Source organism: Pseudopodoces humilis, chromosome 1 (genome assembly GCF_049639895.1).
Source record: "Pseudopodoces humilis isolate 2021_Gansu_Grassland_sample_001 chromosome 1, ASM4963989v1, whole genome shotgun sequence".
NCBI classification, from domain to species: Eukaryota; Metazoa; Chordata; class Aves; order Passeriformes; family Paridae; genus Pseudopodoces; species Pseudopodoces humilis.
In genome coordinates, this window is record NC_142200.1 from 114,259,038 (window position 1) to 114,284,056 (window position 25,019).

At 37.3% G+C, this 25,019-nt stretch overlaps 1 protein-coding gene across 5 annotated transcripts in view; it reads right to left on the bottom strand.

Annotated features, from left to right (window-relative positions):
* Nucleotides 1-25,019, bottom strand: part of LOC102107587 (ubiquitin-conjugating enzyme E2 E2) — a 202,395-nt gene that overhangs the window by 167,504 nt on the left and 9,872 nt on the right. For 4 of the 5 annotated variants that reach the window (XM_088055437.1, XM_088055420.1, XM_014248552.2 and 1 more), the window contains exon 3: nt 21,080-21,130. The exons of the other annotated variant lie outside the window; for it this stretch is intronic. In XM_088055437.1, coding sequence (XP_087911563.1) covers nt 21,080-21,130 — 51 coding nt within the window. The remainder of the gene's footprint in view (nt 1-21,079; nt 21,131-25,019) is intronic. 5 annotated transcript variants of the gene reach the window in all.

Genomic DNA, 25,019 nt, shown 5'->3' on the forward strand with positions numbered 1-25,019 from the left:
AGAGAATGGTACAGAGTACATATGACTGTCATACAAAAACATAATCTTATTTGCTATTTAGTTATTTCTAGAAATCCAATATTATGTTAGGATGTCTGCAAATATTACAAATGCTGTTTTGTGAATTAAACAATACATCAAGTAAAATAATATTATTGAGGTCTATACCTATAGATGATGAAAGGCTTCTAGCCTCCAGACAGTCATATGAAATGAATTTATTTTAAATGTATAATGACTGTATCTACTCTGTATGTTCATGTTTTATTGATACTCAGTCTGGAGAGGATATAAATTGTAAATCAGGCTTGTAGACAAAGCTGAATAAGCATAGACAGGTGGGGGGGGGCACAGGTAGAAACACAGCACAGTTCCTCATCCACCGATGCAAACAGAATACACTTGGCATTTCATTTCAGCTGAAAAAGTTTCATGTAGCAATCAGCTTAACAATATTATCTGTCCATCTGTAGTAGTATTCTGAATTGTTTTAATGGACTTTGTCTACCAAAACACCTTCCCAGACTGTTCCCCATCGAAAGGTGAAGCTCAACCCCACAAACCCTATAATCAAGCTTGTTTTGCCTTTAACAGGGGTTTTTGCAATATGCCCTAGTACTCTGCATCACTCATGGTGAAGGGAGGTAATCAAGCCATCAGTTCATTCAGACCACAGAAAGGTATGCACTGGCTGTGCACTAACCTTCTGGCCTCTACTGGAACACACACAGGCACAAGTTTAAGGCTATCAAGATGAATAATTTCTGGGGCATGCTATGGCCTTATACAATAGCTTAAGACTACCTTGGCAACTAAAGATTTCCTGATTAACACAGGACGTGTAACAACTCCAGCCATGTATGCACTTGTTACAGGCAGCTTATAGATACCAGGCATAAAGAATACTCTCCTTTGAACAGAGTTTGGCCCAATGAAAAAAAAAAAACACCAAAAAACCACAACACCAACCACAAAACAAACAGCACCCCCCCAAACCTAACAAATAAAAAAATTATTAAAAAAACACCAAAAAACCACAAAAAAACCCAAACCATCCCAAAAATAAACACACAAAAGTAGAGGCATGCATCAATATGAGGGACAGCACAAAGCAATTGACATCCATTATATTATTCCCTATTATTGATAGCTGGAAGACACTCAGGAGAAAAAATGTCATACAGTGGGAAGTAAAGTGGACAGCAATTTAATATCAAGCACACAGGTAGTTTAATAATACCAGGGAAGAACATATCATGTCCAGACTTCTAAGCACCAAAGCAGCAGACCTGACTTGCCATCTGTGTGGTATCCCAGAGAGGGTTTGAGGGAAACAGGTGCCCATGCTGACAGTGGAGGAAGGGCTGGGAGAAATCAGGAAACAAGTTTTATGGGTTAGGCTGAAGCTTTGGGCTCAAAGTGCCAATCTGTATGCTTTGGAGTGTTTCTACACTATTCCCTGGGCTACTGACGAGAGCACAGTGAAAAAACTGGTGTAGGGAAGAGCTCAAATATTTTTTGAGAGGGATAACTTCTGGATTGAGTAGAGCTGATACTGGTACAGAAGTAATTGGGCAAGGGAGCAAGGGGTGATAATCAATCCATATGCAATCTTTTGGGATATGCAAGAAGCCAAGCATGCCATGTGTTCATGCAGCGTTTCTCTTCTATGTGGAAAAAAATCCCTAAAAGAATGTTAGGATTCTTCTATAGACTGTGATCAAATCAGTTCCTGAAAGTAGTAGTAATATATTCTCTCTCAGAGAAAATGAAGTTTATTTGACTTACAATGACATTATATTATCACTGACTGATCTGTTTTAGGTTAGGGGAAAGGCTGGTATGGCAGAGATAATATTTACCACGTTCCAACCATATGCAAGGGCTTGGTGAACCCTGAAACAAATGTGATAAAGAAAACCAGAAATCTGCAAGGAAAAACAAGTAAGAAATACTGTGGATAGAAATGGTCTATTGCTCTGCCTAGACACATTTAAATAAAGAAACATCCAACAACATCATGATTACATCATGATACAGAAAGGTATGTCAGGAATCAAGTACACTCAATCAGAATTTCACTTAGGATTGAAGATGACTGAAGAGTGGAAAAGACTCCAAGATGATGAATCATGAACTACAACTGAGGCAAAAAAGAGATAAAGGAAAAAAAAATCACAACAGGCAGTTAGGCAGAATCAGCCAAAGACAGTTTTCCTTATGTCAAGCACAGACACAGAGAAAAACAAATGTTACTAGAATACTTTAATTTATTGACCACGGCTTTTAACTGCAGACCATTCATCATAATTATCAGAGTCAAATAAGCCCTCTCTCACCACATGAAATGATTAAATAGTTTGACTTCACCATGGTAAATACAAGTGTAAATTTCTTTTAAAGCTGAACTACAAGAAAATTAGGCTTAATGAAATTAAAAAATTAACAAGAGATTCACACACTCTCCATGTTAGTAAGTAAATAAATAAATAAACTCAGGAACACTGACACTGGGGCTATGTAACTAGCACTGGTTATTTCAGGAACACAAAGTTTAATAATTGCCTTCTTAGAGTGTTTTTTGTCCACACACAGTGAAAGGACAGATATGCTGAGTGATGGTCAATAGCTCAAATTCAATTTTAACCTGTGGTAAAAATGTGACAAGATTGATAGCAATGTGCCATCCATTCTCATCAGTCACACTTAGTCCTCAGACTTCTATTATCCACAAATCCTGCTATACAATCAAAAAGAGAGAAGTACTGAATTATTTATTAAAACTGACACCATCAATTATGATCCCATATAAAGAGTCACCAAGCAGCCATTTAAAGAATTAGAGTGTACATTTTGGTAACTTTTGACCAGGTTAACAACCACTCTGGTTAGGGACCGGGTTGGAAGCTCTTCCTACATGTTTTATAGCTGGGAAGTTAAACTTGAAAAAGCATCACTTGCTGCCACTACAAAGTGGAGTCTTGTATGAAGTCCTGTATTTCTGGACAACAAAACCCCCCAATAACTCCTTTTTCTTTTTTTTCTTCCCCTCCCCCATATCACCTTTTGGCATAATCCGACAGCTTGCAGAGGCATACCTAAAGCAACAGGCTTGTGTTTCCACACTGGAAGGCCAGCAACTCTGACCATCATCAATGCCAAGAGCCCCAGAAAATTAAATGGGGTACAGGTGCTATATCCTGGCAACCAGCTAGACCCATACACCAAATTCCTGATCTCTTGGTACAAGCAAGGCAACCAGCAGCCTTGCTCCATTTCAGCACATGAAATCCCTTTTAATTTACACATGATTTTCATGAAATTTCTATCACCTTTTAACATCAGTGTGATTAAGTTCATGTTTTAAGAGACGTGAATAACTGTACTACTGTGGTGCAGAAATTCCAAACTACTAACATAACATTTCATTCAGAGGGTTACATTCCCAAAACATCCTGTCTAGACAATTATGCAAAACTGTGTTCCATTGAGGTATTCCCCAGTGTAACTTGGTGACTCTTACTCTGAGTAAATACAGCCCAAACACAGCTATGAAAGTCACTCCTTCAACAGCACCCAGCAGTAAGTGGGGAAACCTGGAAGCAATCTGACTGACAAATGATATATAACCCCTCAGATATATATGCCCAGAATGGAAAGCCTAGATTCACACTGTTTCTGTTTGGGATGGTGTATAAGACAAAGGCTGTACCTATAACAGTAAATTAAACATGCCAGGACTGTCTGCTGGCACTAAGGCCAGCTGGCTCAGAACAGCCTGTCCATACTCCCTTACCCTTTGAAGTATACAACTCTTGGATGGGAATCTCCTTCAGTCTTCCTTCTCCCTAGGCACGCTCAGAATTTGTTCACGAGAATACTGGTGGATGATGTGCAAAGCCTTGCCAGATGGTTCTAATAAGTTAGTAGTATCAATAACAAGTCCAAAAATGCATTCTGGAGTTGATAATTCTACCCATAAAAACCTGAGTGGTGAGTCCAGAGGGTTCATCTCCCCTTTTTAACAAGAAGGGGAAGAACATGAACAAATAAACCAAGGGAGGTAACTGAAGTGTCTTGGACAAACCATGAAACACCACAAGGGATGGATATTTTGTTAACAAAAATATTAAATAGCTAGTTTCGTAGTACTTAGGAAGGAAGATCAGAAGCTATCAAAGCAAGATGCTCTCAGCTTCAAGTACCCAAAATGTTTTTGTTTGTCTTAATGCTATTGCTATTTTAGGTAATTACCATCACAAGGAATACTTTCCCCAAATTCTTGCTCCTTACAACCCAGTAAAGTCCCTATGAATAGACTCAGTTTGCTCCCTAATTTTCAACATTTATTATCAACAACATTACATGGTTAATATAGCCCCTTTTAGTTTCTGTGGTATGAAAAGGCCACTGCTATGTCACACGCTCTATTACTGGCATTTTTAATGATGAACAGGTTCACTAACCACAAGGTATAAATAAAGTTTTGCTTAAACATATGACTATTTACAACATGAATGTTTATACAAGAACAAACTGGCTGCAAAGGCGCCCTTGTTAAATTTAGCCTCTGGACTGGTTACTTAAAATTGGTTAACAATTTAAAAGCTATGTTCAAAAGGTTTTTCAGCAATATTTATTTCTTACATGAGCAATCATGTAGCTGTTCAGGAAGGGAAGTTTCACTTTTAAACAGTACTTGGATCATCATCAGCAGGACATCCCTCTCCTATTGTTACCCTTACCTAAAACAATGTTAAAGTTTCTCTGCCTGCTCTCACTGAACTGTAATTAAATAATAAAATTCCAGCTTTAATAACTGAACTACTGGAGCAAACCACTCAAAGTCAGAAGCATTAATTCTTCAGGCTTCAATTTCTGAGGACCAATGCTTCACAGTATGGAATGGAACAAACTGTCCACAAATGAAATTAAAATGGTTTGTAAAGTCAATGGACTCAAGGAAAAACTGGGGGTTTTTTACATATATATATATATACTTGATCAAATTGAAGCAAGAAAAAACAAAACCTACCAAAATGATGCAAAAACTGTATTCCAAATTGACCACTACACTTAGGCTTTCTTGAGATCTGAAGTTAGGTTTTGGTTTTGGGTTTTTTTTAAAACAAAAAGTTCTAAAACAGAAGAACCATTGTTTAAAAAAACCCACATGCTCATAAATTTTTAAACTTTACTCCTAAACTTTGTAAACTTTTAAAGATGTTTCAACACCAAATTACACGTACATAATATTGACCCACATGCACTTATTTGACAGACTTCCAGATTATTTGTCAAGCAAAAAATCATCAAATAAATATATTTTTAATGTGGTCTATATGCTGAATTAATGTCTCCCAACCTTTTAGTTATACATCCCTCAGATAATTTCTTCTTTGGGAAAAGATGCTTCTATTTTCCATCTCAGAAAAGCCACTCCTGCTTCTTAAGAGCCATCTTTTGAAACTTTGTTCATTTTAAACTTAGTGCATGTGACATTACTGCAATGAGCCAATACAAGTCCAGACTTTTTATTAGTGTACTCAATGCTAGTTCTTTATGTAACCCACACAGTGCTCAATGTGTCATCAACAAGGCCTTTTTTTGAGGACTGAATACCACTGTACAGCAATTCAAGTTTAAGCATATAATTTACTCCATTTTTTTGTTGTTGTTGATCTATTTAGCTATTGCTTTTAGAAGAAAATGAAAAGACCAGAATTTTTACTTCTCTGATATAAAAGAACATTTTGAACAATAACTGTGGAGGTTATTTAAACTACTTACTGCCATTCTGGCATGCCAGAGAATGCGTGCTAGTGCAGACAGGGATCCTCCTTCATGCAGACCAGGACGTCACTGCTAATAACAGAGGGTTGGCAATGCTGCAGGATGGCTCTGAGGTTAAGTGTTGATTGATCTCTTCCTGTATTTGGGGTTGGATGTGTCAGAGTATGTGAAACAAGTTATAAGTTTAGGGAGGATTTCAGCTGTATCTATTTAGAATGCCTTAAGGTGCTGGCTGGCTCTTGGTTTTTATTCAAAAGGACATGGAATAAATCCAAAGGAGTCCAGTAACTTTCAAGTGTGTAAAAAAACCCAACTAAATTGTAAAGAAGACTTCTTCAAGACTGTATATACAATTCAGTAACACAAGCAAGTGGAAGCACTTAACTATTAAACTTCGCTGTTATTAAAAGACAACTGTCAGCCACTTCCATTTATTAGGAGTCTGAGTATAAAACAGTGCAATCCAGGTGATAAAAATAGTTGCATGCTGCTCAAATGAAGTGGTTCTGTAAAATTTTCAATCAAAGACTTAATTAGGGAATTTAAATGTCAGGCCAAAAATTAATTTGTTTCAAAAAGGGCAAAAGTTGTGCACATCCCTTCCATGGCTTCTCTTAAGTTCAACCTTTAGTCAGTTATCTGCAAACACAAACCATATTCTGCTCCAAAAAAGAAACACTGCACCTGGTTTATAAAGGTATAACAAAAGTAAAATTTGCAATGAAGATGTTTATACATTACATACAGGTACTCTCACAGAATGTCAGCCAACCACCACACATTGTCTGCTTTTAAACTGCATCTCACCTTCATTGCTTCAGCCCACAAAAAGGACAGAAACTGAAACTTAGGTTCTTCAAATGACCAACTCAAAAGAAATGTTGGACTATTTACACTTTTCAACAAGAAAAAGGAAACAAACAACCCAACCCCAAAACCAACAAACAAATTACAGTTTAATTATCACAGAATTCCCGAAACAGCAGAGGTTGACAAGGTGCTATGGAGTTCATTTTGCCCAAACCCCCAGCCAAAGTAGGGCCATCCCAGGACTGACTGTGTCCAGACTTCCTCTGAATATTTCTGAGGATGGAAACTCTACAACCTCCCTAAGTGAGCTGTGGCAATGCTTGGTCAATCTCACAGTGAAAAAAGTGCTTTCTGACGTACAGAGAGAGCCTCCTGTGTTTCACTTAGTGCTTGTTGCTTCTTGCCCTGTCACTGGGCACACCTGAAAAGAGCCTGGCTTCACCTTCTTTACACCTTCTTGGTAGTATTTATACTTCACTTGCATAAGATGTCTGTGAATTTTCTCTTCTCTACAGAATTTCATCTTACAGAAGCTGTACAGCAGATGCCATCAAAAATGTTGTACAACATACACTTATCTTGCCTCCAAGATATCTTTATCTTTTGGGTTAAAGTAAGTTTCCTGTCTAATAAAATCAATGAAACCAATAAAATCTGAAGAGGTGGAGAAGTTAGCTACAATTAGTTGATATTTCCCCAACATACTACTTAGTTTTTGGACCTTCTGGGTTTTTTTTTTCCTTTGGGAAGAAATAAGGAATCAAGAAGAAAAATGGACATTTATCTGAAGGCTTGCCTATGTATAAACTTTCATTGTTCAAGAAAAACACATAATTTAAGGCTACTTTTAGCTGAAATGCTCAAAAAGTTGAAAGAACATTTAGAAACAAGGTTTACACTGATTCAGTTTAAAAAACAATAGACTTAATACAACCCTAAATAAGACAGAAACTAAAGAATAAAAAAAGAAACCTGGACACATTTTAATTCAAATCAGTTTAAAACAAATTTGACTAATTTATCAGCTTCTGTAGCCTGCATATTTAGAAAAAGTTGATGATTCAAGTTGCTGTGTCAAGGGTATGAAAGAACACGTAGCAGAAGCTGGAAGAGCATAAGTCTTGCAAGCCAACTGTTCTGCTAAAGGTTGAGTGAAATGGTGGGCAAAATTAATCTGTTAAACTCAGTGGAAATTTTAGGACTGAATGGCACTTACTTTTGAAAAACAGATGCTAATACACTGTCTCGCCACATATAAGCAGCAAATTTTCCTTTTTCTATTCAATAGAAAAGCATTTTTTGTTTCTTTTCAGCTTTATTTTTTGTTTCTAAACTTGCTTCAAACAAATTCAGGAAAGTAAGACTGAAAAGCAGTAACAGCAACCATTATGCAATTGAGTCTTCTCCCCATTACTTATCACACTGCACTGCTATTTCCAATTCCATTTTCTGTCAATCGATACACAGCCAGAAAGAATGCCTATTTTGTAGCCTTTGTAACTGCTACAATATAAATGCTGAAGTTACTTACCTATATCTTTGATAACCATCTGATTAAACATTTATTGTTCAAAAACAATTGTCTTTCTGACAGATATTTTTTCCTCTTTTCATTTTTGCATTAAGCAAGCTCTAATCAGTTTGGTAGTTTGTACAACACGTAGTATTCACCACACTTCTACAACACATCCATTCAGCCCAGAAAAAAAACCCTTTCATGTGTATTTTTCTTAGTAACTCAGTGTAAATGGCTACTAAAATCTGACATTACCAGTGCCCTTTATGATAAGAAAAATGAAAGCATACCCTGAAGTAAATTAATAACCCAGCTAGACAGCTTCTGTAGTTGGACAGTCTCACATCACTGTGCTACTTAATAATCATGTCCGCGTGTTTTCTCTTTGAAACATTCTTCTATTGCTGAGCTATAATAAACAAACCATGTATGGCTGATTATGCCACTGCACTAACAATTATGAGTTGGCCCTTTTCCATTTTGCTTGTTAAAATCTGCATTAGTCATGTGGAAAGCTACTAAGCCACACAGACTCTAAAAATGTTACAGGAACGTATTGAAGTATTTGGGACTGAAAACAAGCCATTTAAGCACTTACGTTTCTTAGCCACAGGACTATAATGCATATGAAATAACAGAATTAACAAACAAGTGGTCTCTTGCCAGTTAAGTACTAAACTGTCCTCCTACAAAGTAATAGTAAGCAAACACCTTAGCCATGAATTTATGAATTGTCATGGAAAAAATCATTCCGTTGACATAAACTGCTAAGGCAAGTATATATTTACTTCTTAATGTTTTGAAAGTGACAATTCTATCATTTTACTGAGCTTTGTGCAAATTCTTGGCATATTTATAATATAGTCTGTCTCTAGTAGAGTTACATCAGTTATTAATTTAGTCCAGAAATTGCATCAAATTAACATCCTAAATAATTTTAAAAGCCCCAAACAAACACAACCCACCTACTTCACTAGAATATTATCAACAAATTGATAAACATAGATCAGAAGTTTTCATGTGAATTAGGAAAAACTCAATATGACAGTGCAGAAAAGAACAGCAATGCAAGTATAAAGATATTTACTGCTGTGTCCAAAAAGTTCTCAAGGCTAAGAAACACCTGCAACCAATAATTTTCAAACAACACAGGAGGAAAAAACAAATCCTCTCGAGGGGTAGCAGGTGGAATGAAGTGCATGTATTCTATTCAATTGAAATCTTTTGAAATCCACAATAAAATCTCAATCTGGAAGACCCTAGGATAAAAGGGGTTATGTAAATTGAATAAAGTCAGTCCCAGTTTTTGGGACAGCCCCATTGCTTTCTGGGACATAGAACTGCATTGCTGCATACATCCAGCTTCCTTCCTTAAAAAGCCACGAAGCTATTAAGAATACAAAAAACTCCAACCTTCCAACAAACATCAATATTTGCATGTTTCTGCACCGTTTCTCTGGGTACTGAGCTGCTGGCAATTCCCCAAGTGCAGAGGGGAAAAAAAATTAAACTTATCTTTAAAACCACCATGAGATATGTGGAGCACAGAATAACCCTAAGAACTGGCAAATCCTGGTACGGATTGCAAACCCCTCAGGTGTGCCCATAAGGGCAGGTCACAGTGCATAAGCAGTCATGTGTAAGGTAACAGTACAACTGCTACAAGCAACCAGCAACACAAAAGAATTAGGATGTGTTGACAAGAGGAACTCAACTTTGAAGTATTTCCCTTCAGCCCACACGTGGGGGGAGGAGGAACCCACTGGTGGTAAGTAAATACTCAGCATGTTTTCACTACAAGGTCCATTAGTGGTATTTATATACAGCAATGACCTCATTCTTTAGCACGGTGAATAAACATGAGAGGAAAAAAAAATTAAAGTATTTTGGTTGTGTATTTATCAGCATTTGGGCTCATTTAAATACTACTTGAATAACAATTATCTTTCTCAGCTGAGCACAGCATCAGGTTGGCAGACTGTGCTTCACTTCTTCTCAAAGTGACAATTAACCTTGATATCAGTCTGCAAAGTGCTCTGTACTGGCAGCAGAATGAAATTATCATTATCATATAAATCATAAAGATTCTACTGAAACTGAGATAGCTGTCATCCCTCAGCTATTTGCATTCAGTAAGGAGCAAGCAGGTTGTTGTAGAACATCTTCAGAATGCGTCATCCTACAGCCACCACATTGTGGGCTTTTGAGGCTGCATTTGTAGCTACCTGAAAATGCAAGCCCCATATGTATGCCAAAAGACTCATGGTTCATATATATTATCAATTAAATATCACTTAGGGAGGTTTGTGATGCAGAAGGCCATTACACTTGAATCATGAATTTAAATCTGATTTACACTACAGTAATTCCAGACACAAATGAGATTTTCAAGTTGATTGTGTGATGCCTATTGGCTAGACAGTATTCCATAGCAATGACTCTTGTGATCACCTTATACTTCGAAATGTACTGCTTACAAAGAAACAACAAAAAAAAAACTAGCAACAAAAAAACCCTGAAAATTAACTTGTTTAATGCTGGATCAAAATTCAAAATAGCTCTCTTGCATTGATACTTAATCACTGTGTTGACAGATTGCTGAGAAATGTACTTGGACAACCAGAAGTGTAGTAGTTGTGTCCACAACAGCCCATTGAAATCCCGTATTACATAAGTAAGTCCTCCCTTCTAGGCAGCCTGGACACGCAGGGAAGGAAGAAAATTGAGCCGTCTTCTCTAAAAATTTCCCACCTTCAAACATGTAATGACAAGTGACTGTGAAAATGTTTACAGCCATTTTTGATATGACACTTCATTTTTGTAATGTGCACACTGTGTGTCAAAGTGTTTTACTGTTCTTGCTGCTACCAACAGGACACTGCTGTGAATAAGACATGGCAGTGAAGCCAGTCCTCTTTTAGAAATAGTTTTATAGACTGACAGGTCTTATTTTATGTGTAACAGAACACAAATAAACAAACAGCCAAATACAAGGAAGGACACCTTGGGTGTTGGGTTTTTACCCCCCACTAGAGCCAAGTATTTTCTCTGAGCCAAACGACAGCAGATCTCAGGACAGGGAGACAGAGAACCTGCTCTTTGTACCTGAGGCACAAAGTGACTGCAGGGATTGTTTTTGGCAGGCGGTGTGGCAGATTGTATGCAGGAGATACAAGAAGCCACGGCTGTGTTTCTGACCCAGCCAGCAATATGAGTTTTTGGAGAGGTGCAGTGCCAAGAAGTGCCCTCCCATGAAGTATTTTGAATGAGCAAACCCAAGTGTGTGCCATGATGCCCGCTGCAGAGAAAGGAACATATGCCAATGTAACATGGGGCAAGGTTAACTTTTCTCCTGTAATCAAAAGCCAGACACTTCCGAGAAAGGTTGTTATGAATGCCCTGCTTTTCAAGCTATCCAACATAATGAAAACATAATGAAATAATGGGAAGGTCCACTTTCACACTGGAGTCTTTTTCAAAATTGCTGTGGAACGCTCAAGCCCAGCTAACTCCGGCCAACATTTTAACCTAGAACGCTTAATGAATCCCATCCACGGTTACTTCATGCTGCTGCAAAACCTGGCACTGCATTTGCTGTAGTGATTCTGAAACCAGTATTCCTACGAATCCACCCTGGCTCCGAGCCCCCAAATTCAGAAGGTTTTTTTAAATCCCTGGTTTGCAACCCTAAATGCCACAGCTATGGGCTTAGCAATCAATTATTTGTATCAACAAATCTGAAATTGCATACTAGGCAGACATCTAATTTTTCAGTCCTAAACTTCTCTGAAAATTAAATGTGTTACATTCCATCCATCTTCTCTGGAAGGGTTATAACATGCCTAATTTTGTAGGCAATACATATATTTATCCCATTTAGGCTACCTAAGATAGCAAATAATGAGATTCTACAGAATTTTATAATTCTCTGGATCCCATCTATGATAAAATGACCATACAGTTGACACCATATAGCTATCCCAAGCCTACTTTAATTATCTTTAACAAATATGTATCTATTTAACTCGGAAGTATAGAATCCTAAATACTGCCTTCTTATGTGTGAACAGACTAATCATAAACTAGTGTAATAATACACCTGAAAATAAAAGCCACTTTAGAATTAAAATATCTTAAAATGTAAAATCCACTTTGTTGCCATAGGTTTTTTACATTACCCATAGAATTATAATATATGCAGAAGAAAATGCCCTGCTGTCATAGAAAGAATAAAATCTCCTTTGACAATTTTAAAGTTATAATAAAAAGGATAAAAATCTCTATTAGATTTATGATGTGAATATTCAGCGGTGTTTACTGTCAATACCTCTCAAACTAAAGTTAAATCAAACATCAGCTAATCTGGCAGAAATAAAAAGCCCTCCTCCCCCAAAAACAAATGTGTACTAAAAATGAGGCAATCATTTTGAAAGAATGGAATTATTCACTGTTTCTCCACTGCATAACAACATTATTTTCTGATAAAAAAAAAATTAATATGAAGTCACTACTGAATTTTATATAAAAAGACTGCCTACAGCAAGATAATCCAGAATAAATGTCTTTAAAAGTTTTAAAATTCTTAGAGGCTACACTAAGCTCCAAATTCCATAAAAGTTACAGTAAGATATAAATAATTTTAAAAAACCTCCATACAACAATAACACACAAACCAGAAAAAACCTTTAGAATTTTGAGATTTAAGTTGTCATCTGTGTCGTTAGTCCAAGAGTAATTGCTGTAACTGTATACAGCTTATTCTTCAAATATAACTCAATCTACTAAATTGAACAAAACCCCTTGTATTTCAGTATTACTTACAGAATCATCATTTTGGCCTCCACAATATTTACAACACTAAAAGGCTACAAGTGTCATGAAAGCATATTATCACTCACCTATAGCCCTCTCTAAGCACAGTATGTATCTCAAGTTAATAAAGGCCACATAAATATGGCTTTTGTGCCAAGCAGACAGTAAATTATGTATTTGACTACATATTTCTCCTTAAAAAAACAGAATGTTAACATTAATCAGAGGAAACTTCAGATTCTGGCATAAATTTGACTATCGCATAAAAGGTAATATTTAAAATACATAATGCCTTACCACACAAACACGAGCTGCCATATGTGAGGCACTGCTAAGCATGGTTTCTATTAAGCCAATACACAGTAACTGGCTTCTTTCCAAGCAACATGGAAGTATTTAAAAACCCTGTTTAATCCAATTCCACAGCCTTGAAACAAAAATAAATTAAAGTGCTGCAAGAACTGTAAAAATGAAAAATTAAAGGCATGTAAATAAGTGAAAAAAAAATTGTCAGAGAAAATGAAAACAAAGATTATTTCAAGTAGATATCTTAATTGTAATTAGTAACATTTGGCATGTTTATGATATGATTCAAAGCTGCAGCAAATTAGATACCCCAAAATGCTTGTAACAAAGCTGCAAATGTGTAAGTACAGCATAAATAAGTTTTATTGCTCACCAAGAAAACAGCATCCAGATCAATTTCATAGTTTGCTTCCAAAGTATTGTAAAGCATGCTCTGTTACTAGTTCACAACCTTTTAGTCCTAAACTCCATCTTTTCTGCCAGATTTTAGAAAACAGTTTCATTAAACTAAATCTATTGTTAATCTGCACACATTCCATATATACCAAGAGCAAAAGAAAAATTACAGCATTGCCTTAGACTGTCATGACTATGCAAGAAAAAAAGCCCAAAACAAAACCAGCAACATCAAAAAGCCAAAACAAACAAGCAGACAAACAATAAGCCCCCCCACCCCCCCCCAAAAAAAGTCAAATGCACTAAAAGTTAATAGCTGTTAAAAAGGCATACAATTGTGGTATTGGAACTGAGAAAGACTGGGTTTTTTTTTATTTTTTTACAAAGATTTCCAAAGGGAGGGCATTTAAGTATTACAGGGAAGAGCAGTATTCAAATTCTGCTCAAATGTGGCTTACTGAAGACAACAGTGTTAGGCAGTTATGAGATTGTGCCATTTATTGAAGAAAACAAATACTTCATTATACTGTCAGTCCCAAACAACAGACAAAATATCTTCCATTTCCCTCATTTATTCAATAATGAGCAAATTACTAAAGGGTAATGAGCTGCTAATAAAAGCATGTTTTTTACATGATTATCATGAAATGGCAGTGTCTGCTTGTTCAGTGCAATAGTACCTACTACAGTCACACTTTCAAATAATTCTTCTCTACCTAATTTCTGTAAAGAAATTGACCCTTACACACTTCTCATACTAGAAATTAGTCTACATTTGGGGGGGGGGGAAGAAGGAAAAACCCCACAAAAATAGCAAACTATATATAAAATCTACACATTCAGGTATTTCTTTGCAAAGTCTCCTAGCAATGATGTAAAGTCTCAGTCAAGGTAGTTTTGCTTCCCGTGCTGGCAAGCAATGATTATTTATTTAATGCACTTATTTTAGGGGTTGGGGGAAAGGGTTTTGTGTGTGTGTGTGTGTGCATGTGTTTTATGAGGGCTTCATTGAGGAGATTACAAAAACATGCATATAAAATATTGGTTTTACAATATAAATCAAATTCTGGCTCACAGGAGAAACAAAACAAAACATATCTCCCACCCTAAACCAACACCTTTGTTTAGCTATTTAGGAGAAGGCAGAAGAAATGTCAATGAAAGGTGGTCTGAAAAATTCTGGAGCTGAAAGCATTGGGAACTGCTCTTGTACACTGTAGGAGACCGACTTACAAAGACCAGCTGCAAGTCAATATGAAACTGCTGGAAAAGAATTTCTCAGTTCAGAATTCCCCACGTTAAAAGCATCAAAGTGTTTCGTTTTACTCTTGTTACAGTTCTTCACACCACCTTCCCCAACTTACAATTCAAACCAGAGATTTAGTTATCTTCTACACTAAGCACATTGCAAATATCAAGGAACCCTCCCATGTCCATCACAGACTGCTTTTTGAGCATTCTTCTGCCCTTTGCTGCTTCAAGGAACGTGTGATCTTCATGATCCCTCCTTATGCCCCGATCTCATTTCCCTGCTTCAGCTGCGCCATAGGATGCGCTCTGGCATCTCCCTGACCTTCCAAACCTGCGCTCACACGGTGCTTGCTGAAGTACCCTTGTTCTTCTCTAACACTACATTCTCTTTTCTTCTCCTGGGAGAGAAGTTGTCATCATTCAAAACCTGGGAGAACTGGCAGAAATCATGTGGAGGTAATGTTAAGCTGGGAGGTATTAATGGGTGTTGTCAGACAGTTCCTTACATCGTCATCACTGAGTGAAGTTGCCAGACCTGGCAGGCAGCCAGTGGCAGGTTCCCTTTACTGCCTTTCTTTTTTTTATTACCTCTCCTGCCTTCATGAAAGCTGCTAATATTTCAAGCCACCAATAGCCACAACACATCCTGAAGCTTTTGAGAGTTGCACGTAACCAATTCTAAAATTACGCCACAACCGCAAGCAATAATGCAATCAAGCAGATATTGAAAACTCAGTTTATTCAATTAAAAAAAAATGCAGTGCTCTCTAACAATTTTTCATATCCAACACAGATTTTCAAAGGTATCAGATTACTAAAAAAACTCAGCTGTATTTTAGAGGGCCTTCCAAGTACACTGCATCTTGACACATGGAAGACCCATGAAAAGAAACATCTGTGTTATTTTTTAAAAACAAATGCTCTGTAAACAATATGACATTGAAAGGTCACTTTTACAGTGAAAATGAACCGATATATTGTAAGAAATGTTTTAATATAGTTATATGCTTCAGAGCTTAAAGCACAAATTATCGTTCTGCATTGTCTTAAAAGAAAGTAACTAAATGTATGAAAAGTTTACATATTAAAAAGTAACCTGACGCTTTTCATCCAAGGTACTTCAAGGCAGTAAGGTAATAAAATCTAAAAACCTCATCAGTTAAATAAACCCCAGCCATCTAATTCAAGTGATAAAATACAGTATGCTTGCTATTATAAAATATAATCCCAGTATGATTGTAAACTTGCATACCTTTGGGATATGTTTCTTGCTTCTTCTGAAGCAGAAAGGAATTCAAAAGTAAAACAAAGCAGTTGCAGTGAGTACTCAAAATTTTCAACCATGCCTATCCTTGAATGTTAATACATCATGGATTTAAAACCTGCACCCTAGTATAAACCACTTTCACGCTTATCTTTTTGACTAAGTTTTGCTATTTGCTGTAAATTCTAAAGAGACCAGGCTAAGGCATATACAATGTTCTGTGTCACATGTTCTCAAGAAGGTGACTAGCAGTAGATCAAAATAAGTCTATTCAGGCAGACAGTAAACTCCATGAGTAACACAATGGGAAGAGAGCCTGAATTCAGGCTGGAAATGTTTGCAAAGAAAAATGTTCAGAGAAAGCATTTCTTACTCCAGTTTTTCATCCTGCTCACACATTAGCATCACATGCATCACAGCCGTGCGCCTGTGGCAACAGACTGATGCCTCCCCAAGTCAAACAATCAAAGTCACTGAGCACAATTGCAGGGTAGATACTGGCTGTACCTGCTGCTCCAGGTCCCTTCACTTCCCTCCCTCTGCATTTCAAAGCAAGGCTGACCATCTTCTCTCTCTCACAGTCTTTCCCTGATACTGTGCTTTCTGCTCTCTATTTTCTGCTCCCAACACTTGTGCCATCTCTTTACCTTCAAAGGAGGTAGGAGCTTAAATGTGGCCCCGAGAACAATAACTGAAATTGTTGGAATTCATGGAGTTGTGAAGATCTCAGCCTCAACATTTCAGCAAAACCAGAGTCTAAGCAGGACTAAACAGAAATGCTGGACTCCATAGCATCATTAATAACACAAGAGATATCCATGAGGCACACTGACCTCTCTCCCTAAGCCAAACTGAAAATTTCTGCCGTTTCACTTGGCTCTTCTCAATGTCGTCCCAACAAGAACTCTTTTAAGTATTATCAGCGTGATTAGTTTTCAAAAGCAAAATACTAGAATCACATATGCAGGTTGCTTATCAGTTTTGCAGACAGTATAAAAAGCAAGAAATTAACATTATGATTCCAAACAAATGGAAGTGATAAGACTACACACAGGATTTTTAAGCTGATTGCTTAGAGTCATTCTGCCCACCAAGCTGCACAGTCCTTTACAGCATATTTCTGAGCCTCAAGCATTAACTATATTGCTAGAGGATAAAAGAAATGAAATGTAAAAAACATAATAGAAATCGTAGTAAATACACAGAAAAGTGAAGAATGCTGAAAAGTACACTAGGGAACACCACAAGAAAACATGAAAGGGAAGATAGGTAATATTGGTGACTTAATAGGAAAATTTTGAGCGGTTGCTCCAAGTGGTGTCCACAGAGAGCTGCTATTCACTTCATGCTGGCTCTTTTTGTTTCCAGCAGCTAAGTTCACATTGAAAGAAGCTAAAAATACATTAAATACTTTCTAAATATTATTTTCCCATATAAGCAATTGGTATAAGTCGACACAGAGATGGTGTCTTCTTGCCAGTGAAAAGGGAAATAGTATACAATAAGTTGTATTCTATGAAATCTTTTGTCTTATGCACAATGCAGCCAAAAATAAGTGGAAGTTTGAAAAGGCATTATTTTAGCTACAAGTATTTCCAACTGTTCCCCTCTTTCAGTAAGGCAATATAAGAAAATGACACTTAAATATGAGGATCTTATCACCTGTGAGAAAAGCTATATTCTGCACTACTCAGGAGCATAATATGTTTGCCATTTCTAGCAATCAAGCTTTGATATTTCAATGAGAGGAAAAGCAAGACAAGAGTGGCAAATGTCTACAATTTTGGTATACCATTTCCTGATAAACCAGAATTTCACAATGCTGCAGATTTAAAACATAAATGTACCTGCTTTGCATTCAGGACCCTCCTTGAGAGTAAATTCAGCTCAATACAAAAGTAAAATGGGGGGAGGGATGGGACAACACATACTGAAAAACATCCAGTTCTTTCTGTTAAATGTGAAGTATAACAGGCTTTTTTATGACATGCCTTCCTCCAAAAATAGCAATGATTACACTGCTCAACTCCCACAGCCCCCCTCCTCAGCTTGGTTTTTTTACACGTAGAACATTATACATTCTCAGTCCTGAGGAAGGAGCTGAAGTTTGTGGAGCCAAGAAGACTCTCTCTATTGCCCAGTACACAAACTACAGAAAAGGAAGACAGGCAACTCTAATTTCTTATAGTATTAAATCTTCTTTTAAAGCCGAAGTGACAGATTTTTTAGGAACTCTGAAACCCACAGCTTTCCACAGTTTTGGAAAGAAGCTGCGAGTCCCAGCAGTGATAATCTGCCAAGTCCAAGGCACATTTGTGAGCAAGACATTTTTTGCCTTCCCAACAAACATGGAGATTGTACAGTCTACTCTCTTCACAGGGATGAGGCAGGGGAAATGTTAAGATCACAGCTGCTGCAGCAGTGGAAGCTGCAGCTGCCTTGGAGCCTGTAGCGACTGTGTAGCCTACCATGCAATTGAGGCTGTGCTACAGGTACTGCTCTGTTTGGGGCTTTCTTCATGAATGGCAGAAATCTGAAGCTTTGGCCTGCTGTAGTTAATGAAAAGTCTTGCAAATCATCTTGTAATACTCCACCTAAGTTCCAATTCAGCTCAACAGCCTTCCTATCAGAACTTCCTAAGTAGCTACTTAAGACAGCTGTATTCTTGAATAATACTTTCTTCACACTTTCTATTACATTTAGTTTTCTATTACATTCCTATTGCCCAGTCATGATTTATTTTACACATGAAAGGGTACACACAGCAGGGCAAGATGGAATCACAACCATTTCAAGTAACCTACATCTGGAATGAACTTATCTTTTTGAAATATGGTTGGGATTTTTAATAGAAAAAGCTAACATGTCTTTTAACAATGACTTAAATTTCACTAAAACCAAGAAAGGATTTATCAGTACTTTAGGGTAAGATACACTGTACAATAACTCAGCTTTCCTCATTATTTTCAAGAATCATGCCTGGCTGATGTATTTATTTTGTAATGTTTAACTATAATAGAAAATAGATGAAGTTCAAATGAAAACACTGTTTAGACTATGTCAACAAAACATAAAACTAAATGAAGTGATTCTATATTGACTATAAAAACATATTTGCTAATAGTGAAGTTATGGTTATCTATCAAGATCACAACATGAAGTAATTCTGCATCTTAAGAACTGTGTTAAAGCAGCAGACACATGAAATTGTAATTCTGTGATTTTGCAAAACAGCATCATGGAGTGCACTTTATTGCTATTTTATCATTAGTGTAAATAATTCAACTAACCCAGGAAACCTCCAGCTCACTTGTCTTTTGTAAATTGCAAGTCACCAAAGGTCTTTCCACTAAGAAAGCCAATGCTTACTTTACACTTGCTAGCAAAAAAAAAAAAAAAAAAATCAAATATAATAGTATCTTGTATACTGAAACAACTGCTTTGTTATAAAGAGAAGGCTTCAGAAACTAGAAAAAATGACACTGCTGTAAAAACCTGTAAGCCTTTTACTCTCAGTTCAAAGACTTAAGCATTCTTTTACAACAGACTGAAGTTTCATATCCATCTCAGCAAATCAATCCACTAATAGGCATCAGTCATCAACACCGAAGTTAAATCTGCCACATGAAACAGCTTTGATGTGATTGAAGACTCACACACAGTCATAAGCATGACAGAACAGCTTAGCTATTAAAATGTTTTATCCAGCAAAAAACCGTTCGTCCTAATTGACTGAAACACTCTTTGAATGCTATTATTGCCAGGCTACTTCACTAAGCAGTGCTTTGGTACATAGCCACTTGACTTGTATCTTGAGATCCAGCACAACCACATCAAATCTTATTAGAGTATTTTCTTACACATACTTTTGTCAAGAGACCAAAACAATAAAGCTGACTGTCATTTTTACTACCAGTTGCTTAGTTAATTCCATACTGAAACATACTGGGATTCATTGTAAAAGCTGCATGCAATCAGTCATTTCTATCAATCTTTCTTTTTAGTGCATTAACAGAATGAAACCTACTAACCACATCAGTGGACATGGGTTGGCAGGACTGGATGGAAGCTGTTCTTCTGCACTGAGCCCAGCCTCTCACCACAAGAGGTGCAGTAGCAGGGACTCCTTTAAACAGCAATGTGCAGCCTTGGCCCAGCTCCAACACTGACCATATGTCACAAGCTGACAGATAAGAAGCCTGAGACAGCCATCTGAAAACAACTGTATCCAGCCCCAGCCACCAGACAGTAAGGGTTTCAAGGTCTACCTCATCGCTCATTTCAAAGACAATTTTATGCACACCAGAAGTAAATATACCTGAAAAAAAAACCACAACCCACCCCTCCCAACCAAAGCAAACCAAACTAAACTAAACCAAACCAAACTAAACCACAACAAAATAAAAAAACCAAACCAAACAAGCACAGAGTCATTACCAGAAAGTCTATATGATGCTATACCCTAATTCAGGAAGTGTCCATCAAATATTGCAACTGATTGCCACAAACAGTCAGAAAAGTACTAACATTTTGTGTCTATAACATTTTCTTCTCTCTATTATATTCACTGTGTATTAACAACTTTCAGGAGAAAGGAATCAAATATACCAAGCAACTGCCACCAGGACTAAATTTTACTGATTCAAACAAAATACCATTGATTTAGTATCTGAAATGAAGGGTGATTTGACATTTGTCCTGTATCTATTAATGCATCACAGAGTTCATCCATTTATGCCACTACTTTGGTTACCAGAACGTATGTCATATCAATTCCTTATCTGTAGGCAACGTATTATCTATCAGCTCTTATTCCAAAGTTACTAAATAATCACCACAAAGGAATAGCTAAAATTTACCCCTATGCAATTTCCACAGCTCCATACATTTCATTTCCATATTCCAAATTAATAAAATCCATGTGAACTTACCTACAGTTCGGAGGAGGGTCTAATGTAATTTCTGCAAGTTCTTTCTGAATTCTTAAGAGAAAAAAAAGGTATTATCAGGACTTTTTAAAAAATCTGTTTCTTTCAACTTTATGAACATTTCTACATCAATCAATAGTAACAAAATATAATTGTTAGAATTTCTGACTGAAAGCTGATCTATGTTTCATGAAACTGCAAGAATATGTAGAAGTAAAAAACCAATTATTTTCTGAAAAATTAACCTCCAATATGGAACAAATGCCATGAGCAGCCACCTAGAAAATCACACTTTTTCCACAGGTCAAGATTCTCAGCTCCTTTGCTCACTTACACACTTAATTACTAAATATCTCATATACCCTCCTTTTTTCTATTTCCGCTCAGACTATATGTCTTATAGCTCTTGCCCTCCAGAATATTTAGCTTCTCAATGCATATTGTACTGGCAGGACAAAACCCCCTGACTCGAAGAAAAACTGCCCAGAATAAGCCCACCCAGGACTTCACAGCCTCCTACATATTGAGGGGTTGGTTAGGGATCCCCCAAAGAGAAGTGCTCCAGCTCCCTGGTCAGCCTGGGGACCTGTGGCCGGACTTTCTCTGATACCTGCCTTCTTTTTACTGATGGGACAAAACTGGGTAAATGCTATCCCAGATAGAGTCTAATGAGAGCTGAGTAAAGGCAGATAAATCTCTTTCATCTGTCTATGGACTATGCTTTTTTTCATACCTCCTGGGAGGCAGCCCAGCCTTTGTCACTGCCTCACACTGAGCCTGCTGTCAGCCAAGGCCCCCGCGTCCTTCTGAACAGAGGTAATCCCCAGCATATATCTGAGCAAGGGGTAAGTCCTCCTCACGTACACGGTGTTCATTTGTCCTTGTTGAATTTCATGAGTTCTCTGTCAACCCTCTCCTGCAGCCTGGCCAGATCCCTCCGAGCCGCAGCCTCGTCCCTGTGTGTACAAACTGCTTGTCACCTGAAAACTTCTCAGTGCGCTCTGCCATATCCTCCAGGTCACCCATAAAGACATTACAGGCATCCTGCCAGAGTTCTTCCTCCAGGGAGAGCAACTTCGTTGTTAAGGATTTCTGGACATTCCCAGGCTGATGTTTCCCAGCCAAGTCCTTGAATACCTGATCTCTGCCACAGCTGGCAATGGGGGCTCTTTTCCTTTACACCAGCATCTGCATGAGTGCCAGTATCTTCACCTCTGAAGAAATGTGAGCTTGCAGAATAGGATACAGAGTCCCAAAGATACTTGTAGGGATTTACAGCTCCCAAAAACTTCCAGAGTATTATCCCATAAGCAGGACTGTGAATGCCACCTTCCCTATAAACTATGTCCAAGGCTTTTTTTTATAGGCTACTTCAACACAAAAACATGAACATTTAGGAAGGAAAAGAAAATTAAACATAGCCTCAGTATTTTATTCTTGCCTTTTCCTTCACAAGATTTCATGCACAGAACAGATTGCTATTCTTATTACTCCCTACACTAGAAAAGAAATAGTACCACTCAAATTCCCAACTGGTGCTCAAGCCACAAGCCAAAGGTTCAGGTCTGACCTATACACATCTTGCTAAAAATGACTGCTAGTCATTTTGCATATAAATACAGGTAAAGAAAATGGCTTATCAAAATAAGCATTCAGGTATACTGGCATATATAATATAAAAATGAGCTGTTTAATTCTTTATATAATGTTATAATCCAAACACAATCTCATATGTTAAGGAGTCTCACAGCCACTATCAAAATTCCCCTTATGCCACTATGAATTGGTTTTATGGCTATAAATGAACCAACAGCAGTAGAAAAACTGCCCTGAACCAGAAACTCAAGCCTTTATCATTCACATTCTGAAGTAATTAGGACATACGTGGGCAAGATTTGTAGGCAGAGGCAATAATCATTTATTAAGACCTGATGAGATCATTGTAAAGACAAAAATACTCTTACAGATGCTTAGATTTTCTTCTAACTTCTATGCATATAAATACAAGCAAGGCAAATGGCTTATCAAAATAAGCGTTCAGGTATATTGGCATATATAATATAAAATGCCCCTGAACGTACCAACTTGCATGCACCCAACTTGGTGCCATCTGAAAACTTCAGAGTGCATTCTGCCATATCCCCCAGGTCACCCATAAAGACATTACAGGCATCCTGACAGAGTTTTAACTCCAGGGAGAGCAACTTTGTTGTTAAGGATTTCTGGACACTCCCAGGCTGATGCTTTCAAGTCAAGTCCTTGAATACCTGATCTCTGCCACAGCTGGGTGTATATACCCTACATACACACAAACACACAAAGTTATTTCTGTAGAGAGGGAGAAATTTGATCTTTACTTCCTTTTTCTGCTTATTGAGATGTTTGTACTGCCAGCATGCAAAATTCCTCCAATAAATATCATAACTTTCTTATAAAAATAAGAATTTTTTTTAAGTCTGCTTAATCCAGCTCAAAATCATTGTAGAACACTGAAAGTCATCCCATTTTTTAATTAGTGAAGTTTAAGCACAACAAAAATGTTGTTTTAGAACAGTTAGCCCATTTAAACAATCCTAACAAATCACAACTTTTAGAAGGGAGGTCTTGTAACTTCTTCTGTATATTACAAAATTCTGCCATAATTTTGAAATTTATACTATCACAAATTCAAACTGCAGAAAACCTAGGTTGCACAGAAACTTCAGTTTTGTGGTTTATAAGCTGTTTTGCTTTTTCAGTCTTTTTTGAAGTTACAGAATGATGGCATTGCACTTTATTATAGAGTCAGAGATCATTCCTTTGTTTTACATATAGTAGTAAAAACAGTTAATATTTCTTGGCATTACAGTGAGTATGAGGCACATCAAGAATGGATTGACAACTTAACAACTTCAGTCCTAGATCAAAAACTTTACATTCTTCCTTCTAAATCCTAACCCACGTTCCTCACATTCTGAAAACAAGACGGTCTCTCATTTTCTCCATCTGTTCTAGTTCAACCCAAAACTTCTAATGCCAAGAGCACTAAAATGGCCCTTTATCAAGCTATTGTAAGTGAGCAGACACGGACAAACCAGCTTCCTACTTCAAAACGTAAAAATTGATCAGATGGCACTGTCTGTGTTCAAACGACATCATTGCTCTTGCAAACATCTAAGACAAAGAGATGTTTAATTCATGATTATTTTTATACAAACAAGATAATCATGTTAAGACAATACTGTCCATCAGTTGCTCCTCAGCAAGCTGTCCATGTTTATTCCACTACGCTATGGTGTCCCAAACTAAAATTAATTTATACACCTTGCACCTCTTTTGTTGCAACCTTAATTTACCTTGCATTCATGCTGAGAGCTCATTCATAAACAGTTTCTGTAGAACAGCTGACACGTAGCTTGTTCACATGTCACAGCATTCAAAGCTACAATTAAATCATCGGACAGCGTCCCAGAGAGCCTTGAACTGATGGAGACCTCCAGTGTGCAAGTGGCCCTTTGTCTGCACGTGCTCTGGCACTCGCCTCATATCCCCACTGAGCTGCCCTCAGAATCTGCCACAGCAGAGGACGTGCCTCATTTCCTTCGCTGACCACAGAGGATTCACCGCGAGAATATGCGGCCTCTGGCAAAACATTATTTTCAGGGTCCTTTCTGGCATCTGTTTCTTTGGATTTTCTGCCTCAACAGTTATGTCAAAGAGGAAAAAACCCTCTAAATTAAAATCACTATATATACCCAGTTTATATTTAGACTAATGACATTATGGTTTACTACATATTGGACAATGGGGGTGATGGCAGGGGGTGAGGCCCTTGCTAGTAATCAAAGCCCTGGGCTGCACACATAAGACATTTAATTTGTAATGTCAGATGTGATATTTTGGTCTTAGAGAAGTCATTTGACTCTTCTTCCTCAAATATATATACACATATATAAAAAAAAAT